Source organism: Photinus pyralis, unplaced genomic scaffold, assembly GCF_008802855.1.
Source record: "Photinus pyralis isolate 1611_PpyrPB1 unplaced genomic scaffold, Ppyr1.3 Ppyr1.4_LG4, whole genome shotgun sequence".
Lineage (NCBI taxonomy): Eukaryota > Metazoa > Arthropoda > Insecta > Coleoptera > Lampyridae > Photinus > Photinus pyralis.
In genome coordinates this window covers 45,628,485-45,656,170 of record NW_022170511.1, presented here as the reverse complement: position 1 = coordinate 45,656,170, position 27,686 = coordinate 45,628,485, and the positions used below count along the sequence as shown (strand labels likewise).

The following is a 27,686-nucleotide window of genomic DNA, read 5'->3' as shown; positions in this document are numbered from 1 at the left end:
GTAAAATTTCCTAAATTTTGATTTCACTTGATATATTTATATTTAATATTATTTGCAATATTGTATTTTATGTACACTTACATTCAAATATATTGCAGACATCTAAGTTTCCATGGTAAACAAAAGATCTGGAAATTTTTAGTAGATCCAAACTTTTTTCACAAATTCCAAAATATATAGGGTGGTCTGTATGGAAAAAGGTAGTTTAGGGTCATATTAAAACCAAACACCCTCTATAAGAACTGTGTATCACCATGGATTATACATAAAAAAATGCTATAAGAAAGAAAAATTTAGATAAAATCAATTATCTTTAATAATTTTTAATTTGTGGAACATTAAAGAAATTGAGTAAATTCGAGAAGCGCCCCCTAGCGGCCAAACAACCTCTTTAAAATTGAGTTCCAGACACGTGATAGAGATGAGTTTTGGTCTTGGCGTAACCCTTACAGATTGTAACGGAATTCTCATTGAACAACATCTGAAAAATCACATCAGAATTTCTAAAAGGTTACCCAGAAATTAAAAATGTATTCAAAAAATCTGAAATTTTTCTGAAAGGTCTTTCGGGAAATTCTAACAAAGGCTGTTCTGAAAATTGTTTTAGAAATCTTTATAGAACCTTTGAATCTCTGCAATTTCTAGACTTCCTGTAAATTGTTATTACCATTTTGTAACATCTGAAGAATGCTTTTAGCGTTCAATTTGATTTAAATATTGGCTAGAAAATGAATTTATGCACTTGGTTCTGAATTAAATGTACCTGCCTTATGGTACCAAAATATAATTCCACCGTATCCCTTCCGTTTTCAGAAAATTCGGTTCTGAAAAATCGCGGCAAATTTCACGAGTGCACTAAATTAAAATTAATGTACGAGTACTTTCTGCAGGATGCTTAATTTAGCGAAACTCGTTCCCACTGTTACTACTACCGTTTTCGGAAAATCCGATTCAGAAGAAATATAAACGTAAACCATGTAAGCAATGAAAACACGACGGAAAATATGATTTTATAAGAAACTTTGGTAATCTGAATTGGGAAAAAAAATGGAAACGCTCTTTATTTTAAGAAAAAAATGGACCTAGGTGTCTGTAGCTCGATTTTAAAAAGAAAATCACTAGCAAAAACAGAATTAAACTATCTCTAATCGTTTGGCCGGTAGGTGGCGATTCCCGAATTTAGTCGGTTTCTTTCTTATTATTAAAGATAATTGATTTTGGCAAAATCTTTCTTAGGGCACTTTTTTATGTAGAATCCATCGCGATTCAAAGTTTATATACAGAGGGTGTCTGGTTTTTCTCATACTACCCTAAACTACATTTTTTTCATATGGACCATCGTATACAGTGTGTCCCAGATCGCGTGGGATTGCATGTCTTATGTCATCGAAAGTATACCAGGTACAAAAGAAAGTTTTATATAAAAGTTACTGTCTTTGATAAGCTTAATTTAGAATTGATGTCAAAAAAATTCAAGATGGGTACTTTTGAGGAACATTTACCAACTTCCTAAAGTTAAATATTGGATTTTTAGAATACTTAATAGGTTTTTTAATTTTTTTTTCAACGAGCTATCATAGCATATGATTAAAAATAAGATATCAGTTATATCAACCGTTTTTGTATTTTAATCAAGCAGTCTGTGATGAATTAAAAAAAAACAAAACAGAATCTATTCGCGGCAACAAAACAATGAAAGTAATTACATCATATGTTCACAATATCAGGGGCGCACTAATGGGAGAGGGGGTTTACATACCTACAAAATGGTGATATAACTAAAAACTATCCCCCAAAAAAAGGCCGTTATCATAAGTATATGGGAAGCCATACGAACAGTGTTGCATTGTGGTTGTTTTACCCATAGACACTATGTTAACATCAGAGCTGGACAGTATTCGATTTTGTAAATACTTTTTAGTATTCAAAAACTTTGTAATTACATACTTTTATGGAAGCAGTATTTGTATTTGTAACTCAAATAGTATTCGAATACTTCGCAAGGTATTTGAATACTTTGAGAAATATTCGAATACTTCGCATAGTATTTGAATACAATTTTTTTTGAGGCCCGAAAAAAAGGCAGGGTATAATAACCTCCCTTTTTTACCAAAAATCGACTGCACCAAAATTTCTCGGGAAAACACTTTTTATTATTAATTTTGGTGTGTAGAAATCCAAAACAATTCGTACTTTTTCGATCAGACATCTCAATCAAAAGTTATAGACTAGAAACCAATTTCGAAAGAAAATTCAAAGGGCTGTAACTTTTGAACTAGTAGCCCAATCTTGGAACTGTTTGAAATTATGATTCTACAGGCCACATTCTATAAGAAAATTTCTTTTCCGGGTCGATCTGAGACAATTTTTTTTTCGGGGCTCAAAAAAAGGCAGTGTATAACCTTCCTTTTTTACCAAAAATCGACTACATCAAAATTTCTCGGGAAAACACTTTTTCTTATTAAGTTTGGTGCGTAGAATCCAAAACAATTCGTACTTTTTCGATCAGACTTCTCAATCAAAAGTTATAGACTAGAAACCAATTTCGAAGAAAAATTCAAAGGGCTGTAACTTTTGAACTAGTAGCCCAATCTTGGAACTGTTTGAAATTATGGATTCTACAGGCCACATTCTATAAGAAATTTTTTTTCCGGGTCGATCTGAGCCAATTTTTTTTTCGGGCCTCAAAAAAAGGCAGTGTATAACCTTCCTTTTTTACCAAAAATCGACTACACCAAAATTTCTCGGGAAAACACTTTTCTTATTAATTTTGGTGCTTAGAATCCAAAACAATTCGTACTTTTTCGATCAGACTTCTCAATCAAAAGTTATAGACTAGAAACCAATTTCGAAAGAAAATGCAAAGGGCTGTAACTTTTGATCTACTAGCCCAATCTTGGAACTGTTTGAAATTATGGATTCCACATGCCACATTCTATAAGAAAATTTTTTTTCCGGGTCGATCTGAGACAATTTTTTTTTCGGGCCTTAAAAAAGGCAGTGTATAANAAAATCGACTGCACCAAAAATTCTCGGGAAAACACTTTTTCTTATTAATTTTGGTGCGTAGAATCCAAAACAATTCGTACTTTTTCGATCAGACTTCTCATTCAAAAGTTATAGACTAGAAACCAATTTCGAAAGAAAATTCAAAGGGCTGTAACTTTTGAACTAGTAGCCCAATCTTGGAACTGTTTGAAATTATAAATTCTACAGGCCTCATTCTATACGAAAATTTTTTTCCGGGTCGATCTGAGACAATTTTTTTTTCGGGCCTCAAAAAAAGGCAGTGTATAACCTTCTTTTTTAACAAAAATGGACTGCACCAAAATTTCTCGGGAAAACACTTTTTCTAATTAATTTTGGTGCGTAGAATCCAAAACAATTTGTACTTTTTCGATAGACTTCTAAATCAAAATTTATAGACCAGAAAACAATTTCGAAAGAAAATTCAAAGGGCTGTAACTTTTGAACTAGTAGCCCAATCTTGGAACTGTTTGAAATTATGGATTCTACAGGCCACGTTCTATAAGAAAATTTTTTTTCCGGGTCGATCTGAGACAATTTTTTTTGAGGCCCGAAAAAAAAGGCAGTGTAACCTTCCTTTTTACCAAAAATCGACTGCACCAAAATTTCTCGGGAAAACACTTTTTCTTATTAATTTTGGTGCGTAGAATCCAAAACAATTCGTACTTTTTCGATGAGACTTCTCAATCAAAAGTTATAGACTAGAAACCAATTTCGAAAAAAAATTCAAAGGGCTGTAACTATTGAACTAGTAGCCCAATCTTGGAACTGTTTGAAATTATGGATTCTACAGGCCACATTCTATAAGAAAATTTTTTTTCCGGGCCGATCTGAGACAATTTTTATTTCGGGGCTCAAAAAAAGGCAGTGTATAACCTTCCTTTTTTACCAAAAATCGACTACACCAAAATTTCTCGGGAAAACACTTTTCTTATTAATTTTGGTGCGTAGAATCCAAAACAATTCGTACTTTTTCGATCAGACTTCTCAATCAAAAGTTATAGACTAGAAACCAATTTCGAAAGAAAATTAAAAGGGCTGTAACTTTTGAACTAGTAGCCCAATCTTGGAACTGTTTGAAATTATGGATTCTACAGGCCACATTCTATAAGAAAATTTTTTTTCCGGGTCGATCTGAGATAATTTTTTTTTCGGGGCTCAAAAAAAGGCAGTGTATAACCTTCCTTTTTTACCAAAAATCGACTACACCAAAATTTCTCGGGAAAACACTTTTTCTTATTAATTTTTGTGCGTAGAATCCAAAACAATTCGTACTTTTTCGATCAGACTTCTCAATCAAAAGTTATAGACTAGAAACCAATTTCGAAAGAAAATTCAAAGGGCTGTAACTTTTGAACTAGTAGCCTAATCTTGGAACTGTTTGAAAAAGGAAGTACTTTTAAGTTATTCAAATATTTGAGAACAATTTAGAAATGTTTAGGGAAAGTTTCCATTGTCACAAAATCAAATATAAAAATCCGATACAACTGAATACCGAACGTTCCTGGATGAAACTTTTTGACTCGATAGTCTACGTAACTTAAAAACAATAGGGACCTTTCTTATATCCTTAAGACCATGTGTACCAATTTTGAAAGCGATCGCAGGTTTCTAAACAAACTATCATGCACACGGACAAACGGATGGTCAAAAATGGATCTGTTCCAAAATCGCTAGGATTAATTTCAGAAAGGCGTACCTACGTATCATGTGCACGACGCTTTGAAAACTGGTACACATATTCTTAAGGATGTAACTGATATAAGAAAGGTCCTGGTAGGTACCTCGTATATAACAATATAATAATAATAATAACGCATTTACTCCCCTTAAATTTGTATATAACAATAGAAATATAAAAAAGCTAACCCCATACAAAGTATAACTTGATTTTTTAAGTAGTATTAAGACTTTTATCTAGTATACTATTTTAAATTTTAAAGTATATTTGAATACTTTTTACTGTATTCGAATACTTTTCAAAGTAAGTGAAATACTTTTCAAAGTATTCGAATACTTTTTATAGTATTCGAATACATTCTAGAGTATTTGAATACTTATTTTTTAAAGTACTTGGATACTTTACAATGTATTCTGTATCTAGAATTCGCTTGTGCTGGACATAAAAGTATTTAGTATTCAAATACCTTTGATTTGTGTAAAGTATTTACTATTTAGTATTCAAATACTTTTTATTCTTAAGTATTTTGCCCAGCTCTGTCTACAGTGTTGCATCAATATAACCACAAATAAAAAGTGATAAGGATAAGTGAATTAAAAACACCTTCGATTTCCGCAACCTTCCACGTGCACATTATAAACTCTGATAAAGCAACCGTTTCCAAAAAAAATGTTTGTAGTTTCACTGCGTTATTTTCAAAAAAACCCATTCTTTCATCGCATGAAATTAACCTTACATTTTCCAATAGTGTTGACGTACTCAATTGCGAAACCCTACCTGGAGGAGTTAAGCGGAGGCCACACGGTCGTAGGCGAAAAACTGACACTAAAATGTACATTGAAAGTCACTGTGCGATCCTCAATGGAATGGGTCACCCCTGACAGAAATGGGATAAGGGTACAATTAAGAAAAATGTAACCTTAGTCTACATGCATGTTTCAGAGCGGACGCATATCAGTTAGTAAATCAATTGCCGATTCAAATGAAAAGTACCATCAAATACTGACCATTGAGAAAACTAAACCGATTGATCAAGGCGAATACACTTGCATAGTTAAAGATCCAAATCATGTCAATAATAATACGAGATATGTTAGAATTTTTGGTAGGTCCAATGATATTTTTCCAAAGTTTTAAGCCTTTTACTTTAGACAAAGCTGAACATTTCATCAATTTAACTGAAGAAAATGGCGTCTATGAAATTTCGGTCAGTGCAGGCGAGCCAAGTATTCAATGGAGCATTAACGTCGAGGCCCATCCTTCCCCGAAGCTCGTATGGTAAGTTCGCACACTCACGATTCCAAAGTTTATTCTTAAAACGCAGGCTTGATAACCACAACACCGAAATACAGGCGGGGTGGGCCGATAACGGAAACAACAAAAAGTACGAGGTGCGAACCGAAAACCACGAAGCGTTTTTAAAAATTTTCGACATTACGATTTTCGATCGGGGCACCTACCAACTGAAAGCAATCAATGATTATGAAGAGAAAACCCTCAATTTATTCTTGAATGTCACAGGTAAACCGTGAATTAGTCTTCACGATTTGTAACACTTACCATTTCAGATAAACCAACCGTGCACATCGAAACCGACAGTTTCCATGTCATCAACCAGCAAAGTATCATCAAATGTAAAGTTGCGGCGTATCCCGACCCCTCGATTTATTGGTACTACCGAAACTGCTTGGATAACTCTTGCCAATTTGAACCAGTAATTCACCCCACCGCACATTTCCCATTTAAATTCAATCGCTATTTCAGAGGAAAGCCACTGGGACCGACACGCAAGGGTTACTGAAAACCTCCTTCCTAAATTTGACCTCGGATCAGTCCGGTTTTGTGATGTGCACAGCCAACAATTCTATGGGCTCGGACCGTTCCATCATGGGCCATTTTCTCACAGATGTCGATAACGGTTTCGGAATTTGGGGTTTCGACGAAGAAACGAAAGAAATTCACAATGAGATTCCTCTTTACCCCATCGCTCGAGGGGAGACTATCACCATGTATTGCGCCGCATCAAGATATAACTACACGGAACAGCTCAAGTGGTACAAAAACAACGGATCGCACTTCAATCCAATTGAAGAGAATGACCGTAAGTTTCCGATCGACAAATGAATTCAAGTCATGTCTTTACATTCACAGATTTTAAAATTGAGAAAAGCTCGACGGAGTTCTCGAACAAACTAACGCTCACCATACACCAAATTGGTTTCGATGATTCCGGTAACTATACATGTCAGGTTAAAGAAAAGTTTATCACAGATTCGCCGAAGACTCAGGACATGTACCATTATGATAACATCACGTTATCTATCAAAGGTAAAAGCATCTTTGTATAATACTTTGAAAGTCCTCCCATCTGCAGCGCTTACAGTAGTTGGATTGGACGTTCCAGCTTCAGTTCTACCTATAAAACCTTGTCCAAACCGCACGAATTTCTGAACTAGCCTGGTATTCATTTGTTCACTCAACAGTTTTAATTTGGTTTCTTCGTTCTTTGTTTCCACATATTAATTCCGTTTTCAGTAGTTCTAAATAAAAAATGATTCGGTGTTAAGGAAAGCAAAGATCTTCTGGATCTTCAGAGACTTACCTCAACAGCATTGTATAAATAATTGTCTTCTCTACTTAAGTTTTTTTGCGGTGATGTATTTACTAAAATTCCTTTATTGTTCTTTCTGTTTAATTTGCCTTAAAAATTGGATTTTCTTGTTCCTGAATTGCTTACTTGTAAACAATGAAACACAAAATAACCGTAAAGTTTTTTGATAAATTTACAACATAAATTAAGTGGTTCCAATATATACTTCCCATTTCTGCAAATAACTCCAAATTAACTAAAACGATCTACGTGGCCACGGTTTCTGTGAAATACCTAGCGTAAATACGAAATAAGAACAAAATATAAATATGTAGGATATATTTTCATGCACAATTTACATAATTACAATGAATCCATGAATTTGGAAACTTTGTTTACTGAACTTTTAACAAATTTCTTAAAACAGAATCCAATCCAATTTTAAGAGGTTCGACATCTAATACAAGAGTTAACAGTTGTTCTTTACCAATCAAATTACTTTAGATATTACCTTTGTTGGAGCTATAATCTATTATTAATTATGACAATAGTCCTTAAACAGATTCAACTATTTAATTGGACATAAATAAAATAGATAGCACTGTACCTTCTAAAACAAATATCCTTGTAGATAAAAGTCTGTGAATCAGAAAAAACACGGAACATTACATTGACAACGATACGCAAAATTAATCAGTAGATGCGTATTCGGAATCTTCCGACGAGAAACGTCTTTAGTTATAGAAATTTTGACCCTCGTTCTTCATTGGCTTACTTTAAGTGTTTAAGGATGAGCTTTTGTTTATCATGCAACCCAAAAATATGTTTTTTTATAATAATTTGAACGTTAACATATTTTCTACTAGATCCATCATCGCCCTTAATTACTGACACGAATCTCAACGGTTCCACGTTTACAATCGCACTCCCTGACGAGTTCCGACTATGGTGCTTTGCCGTCGGCATACCTAAACCCACAATAACCTGGTACTTGGTAAGTACCTCGCTGTGTTTTAAAAAATGCGTTGACTCCCTTTTCAGAATGGGGAGGAGATCGTTGAAAGGAACACGAAAAGTAGAATTACGTTCTTCCAAAACGACCACGTGCTTCAAATTCCGTTCACTCAGGTGGAGGACGAGGGCGAGTACACCTGTCGCGCCAAAAATAAAATTGGGGTTGCAGAAAAGAGGATATCGCTGCAGTTTAATAGTACGTCCCGAAGGTAATTTAATTACGCTAATTAAATCCGTTTGCAGATAAACCGACGGCTAATCTAATTTTCGTGTACGTTATTGTTGGGATTATATTCTCCTGCCTGGTGGTGTGCATTTACACCTGCCTCAGGTACAGGAAGGAGAAGGTATGCCAGTTGGCCATGAGAGCTGAGAGTGAATGCATTGTATTTTTAGAAACTAAGAAGGGAGTTGAAGAGAGCTGGTCTGGCAAATTTCGAGAATGGTGCGTTGGAAAGCCTAAACCCTGAGTTGGGTATAGACGATCAAGCTGAGCTATTGCCCTATGACAAAAAGTATGAGTTCCCCAGAGAAAAGCTAAAGTTAGGTAAACAACTGGGGTCGGGCGCTTTTGGCGTTGTCATGAAAGCCGAGGCAACCGGAATCGTTGAAGGGGAGGAAGTAACCGCAGTTGCAGTAAAGATGGTCAAGAGAAATGCGGACTACACGTACATTAAAGCGCTCGCTTCAGAGTTAAAAATCATGGTTCACTTGGGGAAGCATTTAAACGTCGTTAATTTGCTAGGAGCGTGCACTAAGAACGTTGCCAAGCGTATGTGGTAGACTTTCAGTAATCGAATAATATTTTTATATTTACAGGAGAGCTATTGGTCATTGTTGAATTTTGCCGCTTTGGCAACCTCCACAATTACCTTCTTCGCCACCGCAACAGTTTTGTGAATCAAATTGATAGCAAGACTGGAAAAATTGACTACACTTACGGCTCTGAGCTACTAGAACGCTCTTTTTCGGTTTCTAGTAACAAAAGCTGGTAGGTACATGCGCAATGCGTTTAGTGGAGTAAATACCAATCAGTGCTCATTTACTCTCTTTTGCATGATTATTTCTTCTTAAATTCTATAGTAACTCTCCTAATGTGAAGTATGCTGCATTAACGTTTTCACACAGTGACAACAATCCCTTACCAAGAGATATGGTTGATTATCGAGGAAACTGCAACTATAGTGGAAATACTGCAGTTACGGACACGACCATGGTTTCAATGACACCCACTGGTGGTAAGTTACCCCTATCGTCTCCGACTTGACTCACAATCGATCTGCAGGAGAAGACTGCTTAATGACCGGTAGTAACAGTAACAGTTCACAACCCGAATGGCGATCGAATTACCGCGGTGACTACAAAGGGACGGTCAAGCCGATCTGCACCAAGGATCTGATAACCTGGGCGTTCCAAGTGGCCCGCGGTATGGAATATCTCGCGTCACGAAAGGTGGGCGTTACGGTTCGGTGGACAAATAATCAATAAAGTTTACAGGTGCTTCATGGTGATTTAGCAGCCAGAAATATTCTGCTGGCGGAGAATAATATTGTCAAAATTTGTGATTTTGGACTAGCCAAGAGTATGTACAAAAGTGATAATTACAAAAAGAAAGGGGATGTAAGTATGCACTATTTGCAAACAATGACTTTAACCATCGCTACTAGGGACCATTGCCGGTGAAGTGGATGGCTGTGGAATCCATACGCGACCGTGTCTTCTCGACGCAGTCCGATATATGGTCTTATGGTATCGTGCTGTGGGAGTTTTTCTCATTAGCTCGAACTCCCTACCCTGGCATGGAGGCGAACGAAATTTTCTACCAGAAATTGGCGGATGGTTATAGAATGGACCAACCTGAGTATGCCACCGATGAAATGTAAGTTGCTTCTCACTCATTTTGTACAATCTGATTCTGAAACGTTCCAGATACAAAATGATGTGCGACTGTTGGCATCCAAAACCCATTGCTAGACCGACTTTTACAAAGTTATCCGAAAAAATTGGCTTAATGCTCGAAGATAGCGTCAGACAGGTAAGATCAAACCGGGTTTTAATAGCCGATTCATTGATCGTTTGTAGCATTATGTCGACCTAAACGACCCTTATTTGGTAATGAACACTCAACGCATCGAAGCGGGTCACAGTGACTATTTGGCAATGTTGAGTCCACCAGATTTTGAGCACCTCTCCTCCCCTCACCATTACGTTAATGATGACGTACACCTCAACGGAAACATTCCTGGTATGGACACACCTGGATACTTATGCATGAAACCTTCCAGTATATTCAGCCCCCGCGAGCAGTGTGATACAGTTTTCAATTTTGACGTGGACAATAGTAATAGAAAACATAAAAATAGTGACACTGAACTAGCGTTGGGCACCGAACTGTTACCGATGCTTCATACTCAGAACGAATCAGACTGTGAATTAAGTCCCTGTGTCAAAACGCCCACAAGTTTTTCAAATCCGTCTTATCATATGCCCCCCATTATTATGGAAAAGACTGATGAAGATATTGTGAAAACCGCGGACAATTACGTCAACATGCCACAAAACAAAAATGCCATGAAAAATGAAAAAAATCTTAAAGAATGCATTAGTGCCACAAATGAAAAGGATGCGAATCACTACGTTAATAACAATACCCGGGATTGGGAACGAGTGCAGGTTTAATGTGCGTCTAGAGGGTCTGTGTATTACAAGTGCATTTGGTTGTAATTTAATGAGGACCCGTTGATGAGCATGAAAAGCACGACACTCATTTATGAGTATTATCAGAACAGTACACAAATATTTAGTGCAACAATAAGAGTACCTGAAATTGCACGTAAGGACAACATATCCAAACAATATTATATATTGTGCCATATATCATCTCAATATTTAGTCATTAGACATAATTGTGTGTATGAAATAGTGCTTGTAAGCTAGTTCTGTGATGAATACCCGACATTATGTTCGATATGCTCTGCGAAGAGATTGTGCAGAGTACATTTAACTATGTCAAAGCGCCTTTTTATGTACTTTCATTAGGTAAACCTATTTAATACGACTAAATCAATGAACATATGAAACAAATGACCGAATCGGAAATCAATGGCCCCAAGAAGATATTGCTGATCAGCTTTATCACAAAATGATTGAGCAAAGGAAAACAATACTGAAGATCTCTATTATGTATATAAGGATAAAGTACGAAATTAGATTAAGGGAATATAATCGTGTTTTTATTTATATATTTTATGTATATAAAACCAATATATGACGCAAAATGTGATTTTCATGTTGAAAATTACTCAAATTTTTCATTTTCGCACACCCTAGGGACCACGTACAAAGTCTATAAAGGTCTTTTTCTTATACATTTTGACTTGTAGAAACCAATATATCCCGAATTTTCAAGAATTGGGCGCCTACATTAAAAGTTATAAACAAGAGACCATTTAAATTTCTAAAAAAAAATAAAACGTATTTTCGGGCGAAAAAATACATGCCCGAAATTGACCGGGAAAAAACAATAGTTGTTCTCTTATGATGACAGCGATGCTGTTGGAACGCGTTCGATATTTTAAATTTTATTATAATTACCTTGTGGTCTATTGGTGTTTTTGTTTTACTTTTGCAAGTTCAATAGCCACAAGTAGTTCCAGTGCTTCCAACATAAATGCCTTGAATTTAATAGTTATTCAATGATAAATGTGTGTGGGATACGCGCTAATTTGGAAAAGTAGTCATTGAAAAGGATATCGTTCTGACATCTAACGTACGTTTACGAACTGAACGCTTTTTGTCGTTACTAAGTACACGAAAGTAAATTACCACTTGTAGGTAAATAGTAGATTTCTTTTACAAATCGCAGGGAGGGTGCGAGATTTGTAGGAAGTACCCTATTGGTAACATTTATACAGTACATCAAAACGCGTAATTCTTTTGATTTACGTCAGATATCCACACGATGCATTTAATTTCATTTTTGCTAGGTAAAAATGGCATTGCCATTCCATACTACTTCCATATTCTTCTTGAGATTAATTTATTTACTATTACCTGCTGCCCATTTGGCATAACTCGTGGCGCAAACAAACTGTGTAATTTATAAGTACACAGTACGATGCTTATTGCTCCACAGTATGTACCTTTGATTCAAAGGTATGTACCTACGTTATACCATTGTATTTAAATACAATTGGTTATACAAACCACACTGTAATATTTGAAATTACCTAGAATGGTCGGAAAGGTATATCCAGAAGGCTTACAAATGCTAATATAAGATTTTCGAGTCTTTTAGATGATCTCCGTTCCTTTCAACAGGATCTTGAGATGATCTTAGTGTTAAACGTGCCAGAATTTCAAGCAACAAGCTGATAACAAAGAGTAACCTTTGCTGATAGGTAATAGTAGAGAAACAAACCAAGTGGACGAGCTTTGGTCATAGAATAGATGAGTACTGAGGTAGGTAGCTGGAGATGTCATAGATGTAGAAACAAGGATAGCTAGAAAATAATGGGCCCCTAAAAAAAAGATTATTTAAAAACATTTTAAGAAATTCCGGTGTTATTGTCTAGCTAAAGCATTCACCTTTCACAGGAACATTCGACCCCTTCATCATCTTCACTCAGAATTCAGATATCGTGGAAGGAAATCAAGCGGTTTCGGGCAACGGAACAGGTGTACTGTCCAGCCTGAAGGGCGACGAATTGAACTAAAATATTTTCAAGATTCACTTCCTCAAATACCGAAGGTGGCCATCAACTTTGTTATTTTAAAAAGGAACATTCTACATTTTCCGATTTCGATCGATCGTCGAATTTGGAATACAACGATACCCCATAATTGACCCTTTGCTCCAAGGGGTTCGTCAATATAGATTCACGTCATTCACGTTTGCATGTCAAAAATTGAATTTGCAGAGGTTATTTTAAAAATGTATTAATCGAAAACGGTAAGATATATTGTAAAACAGTTTTCACGACTTTATTAAGGAAAGATCGAATTTTCTTATGGTATGCGTGTAATCGTCTAGAAAAATGAAACTACGTCATTTTTAAAAAGCTCTAAACCTTTAAATTTTTAAATTTCCGAAACCATTTTTTTTTCTTCACTGTTATTTCCCTTTTTCCGAGACCTTTAATTTGATACACAAATGTCAAAGGCTGCTTCAAACGGTTTCCGAGATATTCCATGTTTTAGTTACTGCTTGTAGTAAACTGATAAAAAAATTAAGTCGCTTGATGTTTGGTTTTATTATGATAACGTTTAAACGTCAAATTTTCGCTTTTTGAACAGTTTTGAACTTTTATTTCTGGTCAATAATGACTCGTTTGGGTTACATTAATGAAGATTTTTGAATTTAATATTAATACACGGTGAACGTAATCGAATAGCAGCCAGGACTTGCCGTCGTTTTTCCGAAAGATACCCTGACAAGGCGCGACCCTCAGAGGATATAATTACTACAAAATTGCAGGGATAACGGTAAAAATACAAAAAAGAAAACCTGTGGTAGACTCTGAAGAACAAGAAATACCTGCACAGGCTAATTTTGCTGCAAATCCACCTGCATCACCGAATGATATTCAAAGGGGAATTGTCACATCAGACACGAGTAGCACAAAGAATACTCAAAAAGCAACATAAATGGCGATCATGAACGCAGAATTCAATGTTGTGAGCGAGCTCATAATGCGTGGGCAATTTCGGATTATCTGGAGCAAACCTTTAATGGTAACTGGATCGGTTATTTAGGCCCTTAGACATGGCCCGCACGTTCGCCCTAGACTTTTCTTCTTTGGAGAAATATCAAAGATATGGTTTATGAAACACCACCAACAACAAAAGCTGATATGGAGATTGGATAGACGAGTTAGAGATGCTTTCAATTCATTAACAGCTCAACAAATTAAAAGGGCAACTCACGGAAATGTCATAAAAAGGCTAGAAACATGTTTAAACCAAGAGGGAGGAATATTTGGGCACATTTTAAAACGTCAAGTGTAGATATTCCATACTTTTGTTACTTTTATTTGATATGTTTTCAATTGTTGAGTTTCTTCATCCGTAAATTAAAAGTCTTCTCATGTGATTCTTTTCATATTATGAAATTAAAGTAAAGGGTCAACGATGGCGTATCGTTGTACTCCAAATTCAACGTAAAATTCGAAAATGTAGAAAAAATAGAGTGCATTTTTCCCAAATTTTGTGCATAAAGGCGTAGTCGTAATCATTTTCACTTTTTACGTTAGCACCACCCTGGAAAGGACATATAAAGCTGTGGTAAACGCGTATAACGTTTTGGAAAGAACTGTACCTATTTTAACATGTGAATCAATTTTTTCATGAATAACATTCTATGCCCATTTCCCAAAATGCCTTGAAACTATTACTAAGGCCACTAAGGGTACAGCAAAGGTACGTTTTTAACTGCCGTATCTTGAATTTATTCATCCAAAAGATTTACACTCTGAATTTGTAAGCATTAGGTAATTTGGATAGGACATACAATGGGGGGCAACTTACTCTGTTGCACATTGAATCCATCTTTAAAATCAAACTAAAACATACAAATAAAAGTATAAGTTCACCTTATAACCTTATGCTTATAATAGTTAATATACAGGCATTTTTAGGGATTTTAAATTTCATTTTGTCGGTGGATTAAAGCAAGGGCCAGCTTCATCCTTAGCTCTCGTTTTGGACATGATATTTGATTCGTTCTCACTCTCAGTACACTTACTTAAATAAAGCCCCGAGGCTACATTCCTCTCGCATACTAGACCCATTTGACCTAGAGTGCAACGCACTGATTGCAATGAAACCAAATTGAATTCAATAAAACGTTATAGAAGTCGTTTATTTAAATACCGACAGCACTACTACATAATTAATATATATATATATATTCCCGTCATATTCCTCACTTCTTCTCACCCTTAGATGCACAGCAATTACACTTGCAATTTGCGGCACAGTTGCAACCACTGCAGCTACTGGGAGAGCAAGACCCGTCTAAAATTTACAAAAAATGTTTAAAACCAAGAAAAAAAAAGGATATCTACGTACCTTTGCATTTGTCCGCGGAGTTGTCGGTCGGATGGCAAGGCATTTTGATTTCTGAGCGATATTTCTGTGCTTATATCGTGAATGATGAATTTGAAGTGCCTGCACCAAACGGCGAGCCTCTATTATATGGGTGCCCCGCTCCCAATTAAATAAAATTACTGGAGAATATTCACGTCTTGGTACGGACACCACAACAAAATCTCTGGTGTATAAACAGGTTTATTGTTTAAACATAATTATGGGAACGTGCGGGAGATTCTATTGTTCATTTATTGATCTGTAAGGTCATTCACTAGATCTTCCAAGTGCAGATTTTTTCGTTATTAATTTTTTTATTTAATTACATTGTGTGTATAAATAATTAAAATTTCACGTACGTTACCTACACATGATCTTGAACTTCTCAATCAAGATTACGACGTAGATTTCAGAAATTGCCTTTTACAATTAAATACATTCTACTGTTTAATTGTCTAAATTGTACTTTGATTTGTAGATGGGAAAATCTAAGTGTAAATTGTGATGTATTTATACATCATTAACTAAATTGCTTTGAGCAAAACTGACTTTTTATTGCTATAGAAGAGATTTGTTTTATTTCTACACTTGTTACATTTCTGAAAGGAGATGAGAACGATTTTAATTACTCCACTGCATATTCGCCATAGATGGGGTGCTTTCAAAGGCTGGGACTAGATTTACGTCATTGTGGTCACATCTCGTCTAATGAGCGCTGACATTCTGGAAAATTTGAAGGTGGCCGATGCTTTATTAGCAAAATGAAAGGTCTCGTATACAATTTTATACATAAATTGAAAGTTAATTGCAATAAGTGACAATACGTCTACGTTGTATGTGCTAAATCAGGCTGACAACAATTTATTATTTAACTATGGGAAAATGTTGCATTTGGATTCCGTCTTTAATGCAAATTGCCTTTATTGACTAAAAACTTTTCTTGTGGCTCAAAATTAGTACCTACCATAACTTTCATAGTACAATATTCCATTCTTGTCTGCGTTTTGTGAATTTACAATAGTCTAAATAAATCACACAAATAAAAAATGACTAAAATGAGGGTTTGTTACGAAATTTTTATAAATGCCAGATTTTCAAGTAAATAAATAAATTTTTTATTCAATGCTCAAACTCAATCCGGATTAACTATACGGCCAAATGGGAAATCACCACCTTCAAAAAGTTGGTGAGGACGAAAAATGCTGGATTTTTTCCATTATTGGTTTTGAGTAGAAAAAATCGCACCAATGCATTACACGGCAAATTAATTCATTTTAAGACTAAATTTACGTTATAATATAAAAAAGGTAATGTTCTATAGATAAAAGGACCTGGAGTATAATAGATCAGGATACTCTTGATCGAAAAGTAGTACTAAAGCTTCATGATTTATTTCGAAGTTTCATTTCAAGTTATAGGTAGAGTTTTTGAAGTTTTAGAGATTTAAGTGAATGTTAAAGATTGAGCATCATCGAAATTTTCAGGTTATAACAAATTTGCGGTTCTGAATTATTTCTCAGATAAATAGTGGTTGTGTGAGAAGTCGAAAGAATAAATGGGTCTATATATCTTCCTGCGTGCTTGTTTTCGATAGGGTTTTTGTTTCTTAATTACCTTAGGAAGATCGATAGTGCGATATACAGACTGAGATTTGTATCTTATTTCACCTTTTTAATGAAGAATATTGAGTAGCTACCACATAAAAGGGGTTCATTATTCTACGAATAATTTATAGCAAAAATATATTGTCTGTTTTTCTACAATCGATATCCAAAGTAGGCATTTGCGCTCGTATTTGACAACGCAAACGTCATCTTTTTCGAGGAATGTCACTTTGTCGCTTAAGCGACAAAATAGAAAAAACGCTCGCTCTCCCAATTATTAACTATAAATCAAATATGCATTGCTCAGAGTATCCAATGACAACGAGTAAATGACATCTTTCATTTGGGCATAAGATTAATATGATTTGAGTGAAAAATTTAAATTTCTGGAAATATGTGAACTGCTCGATTGTAGAAAAAATCTTGTGTGTAATTCGAGCGCAAATTGATTGTCGATTTCAAGAGATTGCCGCGCTCCGTCGCGCGTCAACTGTCTCTTTCAATCGACAATATATCATTTTGCGCTCTTAATACACAAATAGCTATAGTGAATCCTTGTATAAGGAATCAACTGTACGACAACTTTACAATTCGAACTTCAGTTTTACATTATTTACCTATATCAAGTAATCAATCGAATTGAAGTAGGTGCCGATACTGTGACCTAATCCTAATGCAATAATTTTGTATTATTGATCAAACTCTCAACAAGAAGACATGACAAGTGACGTCGAAGCTGCCATGAATCGCTTTGAATATTTTCGCAAATGGAATCAAGAAACGATTGCAGAATGTTGTTCGCTCTCCAAAATTAAACGTTATAATGAAAATAGTATTATATTAGGTGACGGTTTTGGATTAGCAAATTACGTGTATTTCGTGCTGAATGGAAGGTGCAAAATTGTAGAGGAACTATACGTTGAGAACATAAAATCTCGGTACAAGCTTCTCAAACCAGACAGGTAATTAGCAGTAAGTAAGTGTTCTAATTATCTTTGTTTTTCAAAATGTTATGATAATATGCTATGAAGGTGGATTAACGATCAGATCGCGTGCTCCATTAAAATTAAAACTAACTAGAGTCATGCGTGTTTGAGATATTGGCATTTTTAGAGATGTCCACCAGCAACAAGCAACAAACTCCACAAAAACGAAAAATCTTCCACCAAAGGCTGAAATGCACTTTATGCAAGTAGGTAAGTTTTACGGATCTCAACACCTTTCAAGCAATAGAGCTGTTAGGTTTGCATACTGAATCCGCTATCATGCTTCGGCTTTGGCGAAGCCATGGAAGGCAGAAGAGTAATTTCAACCGAACCGACTGAATGTTTGCTGATCCCTCACTACTGGTTAACTCAACAGACTTTGAACAACTTGTGGAATAAGATTGATATTTTTCTACGTAGACACATACCGTCAACAAAATATGTGTTCCATGAGTTTGTAAATCAAAGAAAGTGGAAGAAGAATCGGGAGAATATTTCCAGACAAATTTTATCAGCAAAGAAGGGTAGCAGCGGGAATAAAGTATCCAACGTTCCTTATTTTTTGAGAATTGGCAAAAATATAGATAGCTATTAAAGCAAGTGGTTATTCGTTCCCTTTGTTTTATTTATCACTCGAGAAATAAAGTTTTTAATTGTTCTTTTCTTGATTATGTTTCATGTTTGGTGGATTGGATGGATCTCCATCCCAGGTTCCTCACACCAGAACAGAAACTTGTCAGGAAGTTTACGAGGAAAGTATATCCAAGAAATCGATATTTTTTTAAACAATGAATGAAAACGCAATGTTTAACGGAAAAATGGATATACTAATGATATTCTTGTGTTGTGAGCGGATTCTATTGATTGAGTACGAGAAAAAAGGGTACTTCAATTAACGGAATTTGGATCTCCATAGGTGCGGAAGTACGCAACTTTTTTTTAAGTACACTAAAAGAAAGTCCTATTCATTCTCTATGCACTGATAAAAATAGGTTACCATGATTACAACCGTTTTCAAGTAATCAACCATGTACCATCTGCATCCGCCATTTCTTTTCTTAGAGTCAAAAAGAACTGAAATTTCACGTAGAATCCAAAAATCCAATAAAAATAGGGGTTGCTATTTAAAATAACGAAGTTACTATCTACTACCGGTGTTTCCGGAAGTGCGGCCATTTCGAAAATATTTTACATCGATTCGGCCTTCAGAGTAACTCCTAAATCGTAGGTAAGTACAAAATTTCAAAAACCTACCTATTTTACTTTCCCAGAAACGTTTAACTAAAGCTCCTTAATATTCAGAAGCGTGAAACAGAACGCGACTTCTTAGGTCGTTAATATAATATACCTATGTCCCTGTAGGTTCGGGAGTTCGGGATTCTACTCCCTACAGGGACATATATTATATTAACGACCTAAGAAGCCGCGTTCTGTTTCACGCTTCTGAATATTAAGGAACTTTAAAAAGGATCGGAATTTAAAAAAATTTGTGCACAACCGAGGAACTTCAAAAGCAATTTTGGTACAAAAAAAAGTAATTTGGAAGTTCCTGCTATCTCTTAATTCAATTTTTGGGGTTTGTGGTCCTAGTCATAGGATATAAAAGGAGGTTATACAGTACAAGTTTTCCCCTTTAAACCTAACATTGACGTTTCCAAAAATTTACTTTGAACTTATAATAGTAACGAATATTTAATTGCACACATTGAAATTTTATCAGTAAAACTAGATCTTGAAGATTAAGAATTTTCACGTTTTATTGACTCGTCAATTATTGTGGAGTTTTCTTATCGTTTGGCTAAAAATGGAAAACAATTTTAGGAAATACCCGATGATTCATTGTTTGGTCAACAGTTTATTATTCGACATTCTATAGTAATTTGTAATCACCTTCAAGGCTATATTATGTTTCCCCTTTTTTCTTTTAGTATATTGCAATGTTTACACTTTACAACAAATTTTCAATGAATTTTTTGACGTTGATTTAGGAAAACAACGTAATTTTATTTTCGTTTTATGAAGCGTGCCCATAATTAAAAGAGTGAAGAAGAGCCCGACCAGCCAGCACTTAGGCACACCAAAGACCCATTGTCCGTTGTCCCTCCCTCCTTTCTTCCGCAACTAGGTTCAGATCTCGTTCCTCTTAATAAAAGATAGGACCCTGTTTAGCCTAACTAAGTTGTTTCACCCTCCCCGGTTCCAGATAACTGTCACCAAGGAGCTGATGTCTGTCTTTGACCAAGGCATCACAGTGACAGACCACATGCTCGGTAGCCACAGAATCAGCACGAGGGCTCTTCTACAAGCCCAAAGTTGTGCAGGAGATAGTTGATCATCCAGTGCTGCGTAAGGACCCAGGTATGATCTAGCTTCTGTTCAATTTTAGAAGCTTAGAAGACCCAGGTTTGCCAAGGGGTGCTGTTAAAAAGGCCGGTTGCTTGTTGCGACTAAGCCTGGAATTGACTGATGACTTTGCTTCCGAGAATGGCGCAGATCCATCTTACGATTGACCGATCAATGCAAAAGCCTTCAGCAGCCTCACTAATGGAATCGAACGTGGTGTTGGTTAACGCGCCCTCGATATCTAAAGACGCTCCGACTGTTCTTACACCGACTCCTTTTGGTGGGACCGAAGTTACGTAGTCCCCCGAGCCTGGAAAGTATGTTTCCAGGAGACATGTAAGAGCCTCGCCCGCGATAGACGTATATCTGCCGCATAGAAGCCTCAGTGTCACCACTTTTTACCCCGGGTCTTTCAAAAAGATCTCAGGAAGTTTTTGAATTTCAAGAAGACCTTTTATGATCCCCGGTTAGATCTTCTATGAGCGATCTTGAAACCTTCCCAGGCAGGCCTGCGAACCTCCTTAAGTACCTTTTTCCACCGAGGTGTTCTCTTCCTTCCTCGTCGGCAGTTTACAGCTGTCCTCAAATGACGCTTAGTAATGCGGCCGCCTCTTCCATTGACCCTGCTTTCCGCCAGAGCAAATATGGCCCTCAAATGAACACTACAGGCCCCTCAAAATTCAGTAGAGATTTCTAACTTCAAATTGTTGCATTTATATAGATTACAACTACGGTTACAATTTTGATGGCCGACGAGGCCACAGGTAAAAAAGAAATGCAGCTATTCCATGATTCCTAAGGTGTAGCTGCAAAACCACAGCAGCAAACATGTTTACAGAAAGAAGCTTGCCCAATGCTCTCATTTGTCCTCCATTTACTTATATTATTTATTTAGATTTTTTTAAATTTCTACTAACGAGATAGGGTAAAGCAATAATAGATAACCTTTGACCAAAGGTTGTCGACATAATAATTTTACTGCCACAAATTGAAAAAAATGTGTCTATTAACAACTGTAGTTGTCGAACTTTAAAAATTGTTTAAAACGCTCGTTTGCAGAAGATCTTGTACAATGATTCACGCAATAATATTAGTGCGCAATTAAGGGTTACGTTCTGTGCCGAGCAAATTGAAATGTACACGGTAATTGCGTTCGTTATTGCAATTTTAATTAGTACCAACAGCGCTACACTTAATAAAGTGAAAACGGACAAGTTTGATAGCTACAGCGTATTTTTAAATTATGGCGGCCAAAAGGTTTCCAAATTGGTCAAGGGTAATTTAGAAAACGCAGTGATTAAGTCAAAAGTTGAAGTGCTGGGTGAGGTATTCAAGAAACATATAGACTCAATTAAAGTTTGGCCCAAATTGGATATAGTATTTTTGATAGATGCTTCTTCAAGTGTTGGCGAGGATAATTTTAAAAGTGAACTGAAATTTGTTAAGAAATTACTTAGCGATGTTGTTGTTGATTTTGATCATTCCCGTATCTCTGTGGTTACTTTTAGTTCTAAAGACAGTGTGGTAAGTCCAACTTTCTTTCAGCTGTAGAAAAATTCACAAACAAAACTTATTAGTAAATTTTAGATAACAAATATTGATGGAATAAGTAAACCTGGTAAGCGAAACAACAAATGTTTATTGCTGAATAAAGAACTGAGCAACATCAGGTACATCGGTGGAGGTACCTACACAGTTGGAGCGTTTGGAGCCGCAAAAGTAACTAGCACAACTAAACAGTCGCAATTTACATCTACTTACTTGCACAGGATATATTTCAACACAGCCGCAATGATACCAAAAAGATTTTATTTTTGATAACCGATGGTTACTCGAACGGAGGGGATCCTGTGCCTCTATCAATCGAATTAAAAAAACAGGGTGTTACCGTTTTTACCATTGGGATCCGGAATGGAAACTACAAAGAGCTGTATATGTTATCGTCGTCGCCAGGAGAATACTACAGCTACCTGTTGGACAGTTTTGAAGAGTTCGAAAGCTTGGCTCGTAGAGCTTTGCACGTTGGTAGGTTTTCCAAGTATTTGTTTTGGGGGTTGAAATCGATCACTTGTAGACATAAAGGACGGAGACTATTTATCTCTGGGCAGCAGTGCACCTTGTAACAAACTGTGCGCTACCGGTAACTGTTGCGATGATAACGCGGTCTGCACGTGCGGAACATCTACTGGGCACTATACCTGCTTGTGTAATCCTGGGTATTACGGGTCGGGTTTAAGAAACTCGTGCTTTGGTGCGTATCGCTTCTGAAACAGTTTTCTTTAGAGTTTCGATGTAGCATGCCCTTCGGGATCTTTTGCTGATGGACCCAACAGTTGCCTGCCGTGTCCGGACGTTCACCACGTTACCACCCCTCCAGCGCTTGGTATTAAAAGTTGTCAGTGTAAAACGGGATATAGGGCAACTGATCGGAATGGTTGTGAAAGTAAGTTAACATTCTTTAGAGGCATTGCATTAGCTGGCGTGGTTCACTAGCAATCAAGTGTCCAAAGCTGTCTCCACCTGAGCACGGATACTTCGTTCGGAAGAAGGATTGTGGAAACGTATTAAACAACGCGTGTGGTGTGCGCTGTGAGGTCGGCTATACTTTAATTGGTAGCAGCATTCGATTGTGCCAACTTAGTGGTACTTGGAGCGGTGATCCACCTTCATGCCAAGGTGCTGGGTAATTGTAATTTTTTGTTAATCTCCATGTGATTGCAGTAAAAACATGTAGTGCCCTTTCGGCACCCAGTCACGGTTTTATCTCGTGCGAGCACAATGATTTGGGAATAAAATACAATCGGACCGACGAGCCACTTCCTGTTGATACTGTATGCGAATTTAAGTGTGAAAATGGACGGACAGTGGTTGGTTCCTCACAACGAACGTGTCTACCGTTGGCTCAATGGGATGGCTTGAAAGTATCTTGTAAATTGATAAAGTGCAACAAGCTCTCCAACATACCTTTTGGAACGATTGAACCAAAGTCGTGCACTACTGCTAAACAGTCATTTGGTAAAAAGTGTACCTACACCTGTCAGGAAGGATTCAAAATAAGCGGACCTTCAGAACGGATTTGCACAGGTAGGCATGGAATTTGGAGCAATAAGTCGAAACAGAGCTACTGTGAGGGTAAGCACCTACTCAATTTGAATGTGTAAAATAAATCGCAATTACAGACGTTACCCCACCTACGTTAGAATGCCCTCCCGATATTGTCGGGCATACGAGTTTGGATAAAAAATTTGGTACAGTTACCTGGAATGCACCCAACGTGACAGGTAATTTTGCAAATATCCTCAAATTTTTCATCCAATTCCCTAGATAACTCTGCCCTGAACGTAAGTGTTTGGTTAAAACCTGCAATTAAAAACATCTCCGCGTTCAAATTCAAAATCGGAAGGACGATGGTAACGTACTTTGCTCAAGATATTGCCCAAAACACCGCGCAATGTAGTTTTACAGTGGAAATTCAAGGTAAACTCCTCGCGTCAGTTGCAAATACCATTTTTACCATTTGTAGACATCCAACCGCCATCGATCGAAGATTGTGTGGACCCAATCCCATTTCTGTCTTCAGACACTGATGGTGCAAATATTACTTGGGATGAGCCAATGATCTTCGACAATTCAGGGTTTGTTACGGTAAGACACGCCACCAGATTGCAACGTTATCTCATTTTTCCTACCTAGATCGCCCAATCACACGAATTTGGCTTTTTCAACGTTGGTACGACATCAGTAAAGTACACGGCGACAGACGGTTCAGGAAACGTTAACACTTGCACATTGAATATCACGATTATAGGTATGTAAAACTTGCTGAATTTCTCAGAGTGCTTCTTTTACAATATCAGAATCGCAATGCTCGCCTTTGCCTGACCCAATTTTTGGAAGAAGCGAGTGTGTCTCTCTAAACAGTAGCATCCAGTGCGTGGTCACCTGCCAAGACGGTTATGCTATTCCAATTGCGTCCCCCGGTGATGTGTTGGATGTCGACAGCAGCGGATCGCAATTTTTTTGTGATAACTCGGACGCAATTTGGTATTCCAAAGAAAATAGCGCATTTCCTGATTGTACAAGTGAGTTGCGTACAATTTTATTATTAGAATGCAAATATTCCCATTCATCCTGAACAAAAAACCTTGTACTAAAGTAAGGGGGTTGAAAATTTTCCTTCCAGTATTCTTATTCCATTTAACATTTGCCAAAATGGTAAACAGATTGGTTTTCGTTGTACTATTTAGTACAAGAAAACGTCTTTAAAATATTCCCGGTGCTAGAGAACCCGAAAAAGCTTTAGAAAGTTCCTAGAAAGAAAGTGTACCTACAGTTTTGTGTGGAATCTCTCTATGGAGTCTATCAGTGACCTAAAAAACCTTTGATTTTGATTTTTTTCTTTCAAAAAATTCTTTAAAATTTTATAAACCCTGCTTTCCTTTTGATTTTCACTTATGACTGAACCATAACAAAAATGCTTTTAGTAACTCAATTACCAGTGGAAACGACTCAAAACGGTACAGTCACATTCCTAAAAGAGAGCGAGGAGGATATCTGCAGCAACTCCAGCGCTTTAACTGAGGTAAGTATAAAGCTAGACTTTCCGCACTTTTGATTTCATCAAAATTCTAGATTGCAAATGACTTATCCGTTACGTTAGGCATTAATATTCAAGAGACGTGCACAACAGGCATTTCTTGCAAAATTAATACAAGCGTTGTTTGCGAAAGCCTCGAAGAATCGGATTATGAAGAGAAGACCAACATTATCAAACGAGAAACCTTGGGCAAGCCCACCAAGAGAAAGAGGCACAAAAAACAACGCGTGAAGATCAATTTTGAAATTACGGCTAGTATCTCGGACACTGTTAACGCGACTACATTTCGAGAGCTTCCAAAATTAGACAAAATTCGCTTACCGGACAACACTACGGTTAATGTCGCGATTGATCACAGTGATTTCAGGTGTCCTTCGGGACATGTACGTAGAAAAATGCGTTGCGGTAAGTTTTCGACAAATATAAAGTAATTGTTCTAACTCAACATTCAGTACAGTGCCCAAAAGGTACTTTTCACAACGTTAGCACTGGAACCTGTCACAGTTGCCCCATAGGTTTTTACAGTGATAAACCTGGACAAAGTAGTTGTACCATTTGTCCGGTGAACCATTCGACTAAAAGACTGCATTCCAAGTCAATTAGTGCATGCATAGGTGAGCCTAAATTTACCTGAAGGGTTTAGTGTAAGAGAAACTTGCAGCGCACTGCCCGCCCGGAACGCATAGTCGCAGAAGAATTTTGAAACCTACAAAGCATCATCCAAACACAACCATTACCCACATGACGCTTAGGCCTCACTGCCGTTCCTGCTCTATTGGGCATTATCAAGCTAACTATGGGCAGTTATCATGCCGCGCCTGTCCAGATGGATACACGACGCCATCGCATAAATCAACGTCGTTGGAGGAGTGCATTTTGGCGGAAACGCACATCTGTAACTCTTCGAGCGTGTGCAACACCGGCAAGTGTGTTGAAGAGGATTCTTTTTATTACAGCTGTTCGTGTGACAACCAATACATAGGTACACAAAGCGCATAATTGTGGTTTATCTTAGGTGACATTTCAGGTTCCCACTGTGAAACCAAGGTTTCAAAGTGCGCGTCGAACCCTTGCTTGAATGACGGAATTTGCACACCAACGTCCGAAGATGCTTTTAATTGTCAGTGCAAAGAAGGGTATTCTGGTGAAATATGCGAGGAAGTTGAAGACAGATGCTCGAAGAACTGCCTCAACGGTGGAAAGTGCGACAAAAATGATGACGATGTCGAAATGTGCGTTTGTTTGGAAGGTTCGACTGTTCTTCATTTTCCTCCGGCATTTCAAATTGTTTGCAGGATTCGCCGGATCATTCTGCGAAACAAAGTGGAGCTATTGTTCTACTGGTATTTGCGAGCATGGAACCTGTCGTGAGGATACGCAAGGGTATCGTTGTCTATGTAGAGACGGATACATGGGGAAACGGTGCAATATTTTACCGTGCGATTATAAGCCGTGCGCAAATCACTCCGTATGCATGAACTTAAATGTTGCAAACGCTACACGGGCTAGTTATCGGTGAGCTGGAAGCTTCTCGTTGGTGTCTTAATGCGCACTTTCCAGATGCGAATGCCCAAAGAATTACGAAGGCCCAACTTGCTCAACTCTCATAAACTACTGCGCAAGCAACCACTGTTTAAATAACGGAAAGTGCACCAATAGCGAGGAGGGTCCCTTTTGCAACTGCCCAAAACCATACTATGGCAGCAACTGCCAGCAAAAACGGAATAGCGACTATATTCTAAGATTTCCAAGATCAGGCACAACTGATTTTGTTAAACTGAATGGATTCGAACAAAATCTCACAGAGGTGAGTGTCTACTTTCTAAACTCACCAATTTAATCAACCGTTCAGATCTCCACTTGCCTTTGGATGGTCACCAGAGACAACTTTAATTACGGCACATTATTATCGTATGCTACTTACGAATTCGACAACACGTTCACACTAACGGATTACACAGGGTAATTTTTCAGGCTCCTCTCTCTTTTTAACGTGATTTTTAGGATGGTGGTGTACATTAATGGTGATCACAGAATCACAGATGTTTATTTGAACGATGGTCTTTGGCACTTTTTCTGTCTGACATGGGCTAGCAGAGAGGGTTCCTATAAGATGTATGTCGACGGAAGTCTCGTACAGAGCGGACACGGGCTAGCCAATAACACCTACATTCAAGGTGCGTCATTTTGCTCGTCTACTAAATATAATAATTTTATTAGTAGTATGTAATCCGCCGGTTCTGGACCAGATTTTGGGCACGACAAAAATTTTTACTTTTCTTCAAATATTCACTATATTTTAATCATTTAATTCAAAAACTAGTAATTTTACCCCATTATTACATGAATTTCATCAATCCGATCACAACGATAATTATACATATATTCTGGATCACCTCCGTTCACAAAAAAACCCTCCTTTAAATATATATAAAAATTTCAAAAATCCTTCACCATTTTCATGCAGGATTTATTTAAGTAGTTTTAAATATTTTTTTACAAATAAATGACTATGGATTTTACCAACCTAAATAATAAAACCCATTACAAACCTTTCATGAATTTCAAAGATTTAAAAGTTGATCAAAAATATAAAATTACAGATATCAACACATTAAATTACGGAAATAGAATAGTAGTAGAAACAGATGATTTTAAATGTGTCTTACCGCCAAGATTCTACAATCAATTCATGAAAAATAATCTTCTAGAAACTTGCAAAGACTGTTTAGCCAATAATGATATCTTCATAACAAAT

General features: G+C 36.8%; 3 protein-coding genes across 4 annotated transcripts; all 3 read left to right on the top strand.

Moving 5' to 3' along the window:
• Positions 1 to 5,348: 5,348 nt before the first annotated feature.
• On the top strand, positions 5,349 to 11,613 carry LOC116168255 (vascular endothelial growth factor receptor 1-like). 2 transcript variants are annotated; one of them, XM_031483964.1, is made up of 18 exons: positions 5,349 to 5,605; positions 5,651 to 5,813; positions 5,860 to 5,986; positions 6,033 to 6,229; positions 6,277 to 6,422; positions 6,473 to 6,809; positions 6,860 to 7,036; positions 8,165 to 8,292; positions 8,340 to 8,508; positions 8,556 to 8,659; positions 8,709 to 9,084; positions 9,132 to 9,303; positions 9,396 to 9,550; positions 9,598 to 9,764; positions 9,810 to 9,932; positions 9,980 to 10,191; positions 10,242 to 10,347; positions 10,395 to 11,613. In XM_031483964.1, exons 1-18 carry the CDS (start codon positions 5,378 to 5,380, stop codon positions 10,989 to 10,991), a joined length of 3,684 nt encoding a protein of 1,227 aa, XP_031339824.1. In that variant the 5' UTR covers positions 5,349 to 5,377; the 3' UTR covers positions 10,992 to 11,613. The 2 variants fall into 2 exon arrangements, with proteins under 2 accessions (XP_031339824.1, XP_031339825.1); XM_031483965.1 differs by having other exon boundaries at positions 5,350 to 5,605; positions 9,441 to 9,550.
• Positions 11,614 to 17,512: 5,899 nt separating this feature from the next.
• LOC116169187 lies at positions 17,513 to 18,583 on the top strand. The gene is made up of 3 exons (XM_031485215.1): positions 17,513 to 17,964; positions 18,116 to 18,194; positions 18,245 to 18,583. The coding sequence occupies exons 1-3, from the start codon at positions 17,720 to 17,722 to the stop codon at positions 18,581 to 18,583; spliced, it is 663 nt and encodes a 220-aa protein (XP_031341075.1). The 5' UTR covers positions 17,513 to 17,719.
• A 2,645-nt stretch (positions 18,584 to 21,228) lies between these two features.
• On the top strand, positions 21,229 to 27,158 carry LOC116169186 (sushi, von Willebrand factor type A, EGF and pentraxin domain-containing protein 1-like). Its single transcript, XM_031485214.1, has 21 exons — positions 21,229 to 21,855; positions 21,919 to 22,050; positions 22,101 to 22,356; positions 22,406 to 22,582; positions 22,628 to 22,774; positions 22,825 to 23,007; positions 23,053 to 23,463; positions 23,511 to 23,612; positions 23,656 to 23,808; positions 23,855 to 23,976; positions 24,025 to 24,139; positions 24,189 to 24,413; positions 24,816 to 24,913; positions 24,964 to 25,333; positions 25,381 to 25,542; positions 25,590 to 25,910; positions 25,956 to 26,177; positions 26,224 to 26,443; positions 26,489 to 26,735; positions 26,781 to 26,890; positions 26,933 to 27,158. Exons 1-21 carry the CDS (start codon positions 21,466 to 21,468, stop codon positions 27,156 to 27,158), a joined length of 4,389 nt encoding a protein of 1,462 aa, XP_031341074.1. The 5' UTR covers positions 21,229 to 21,465.
• The last annotated feature ends 528 nt before the right edge of the window (positions 27,159 to 27,686 follow it).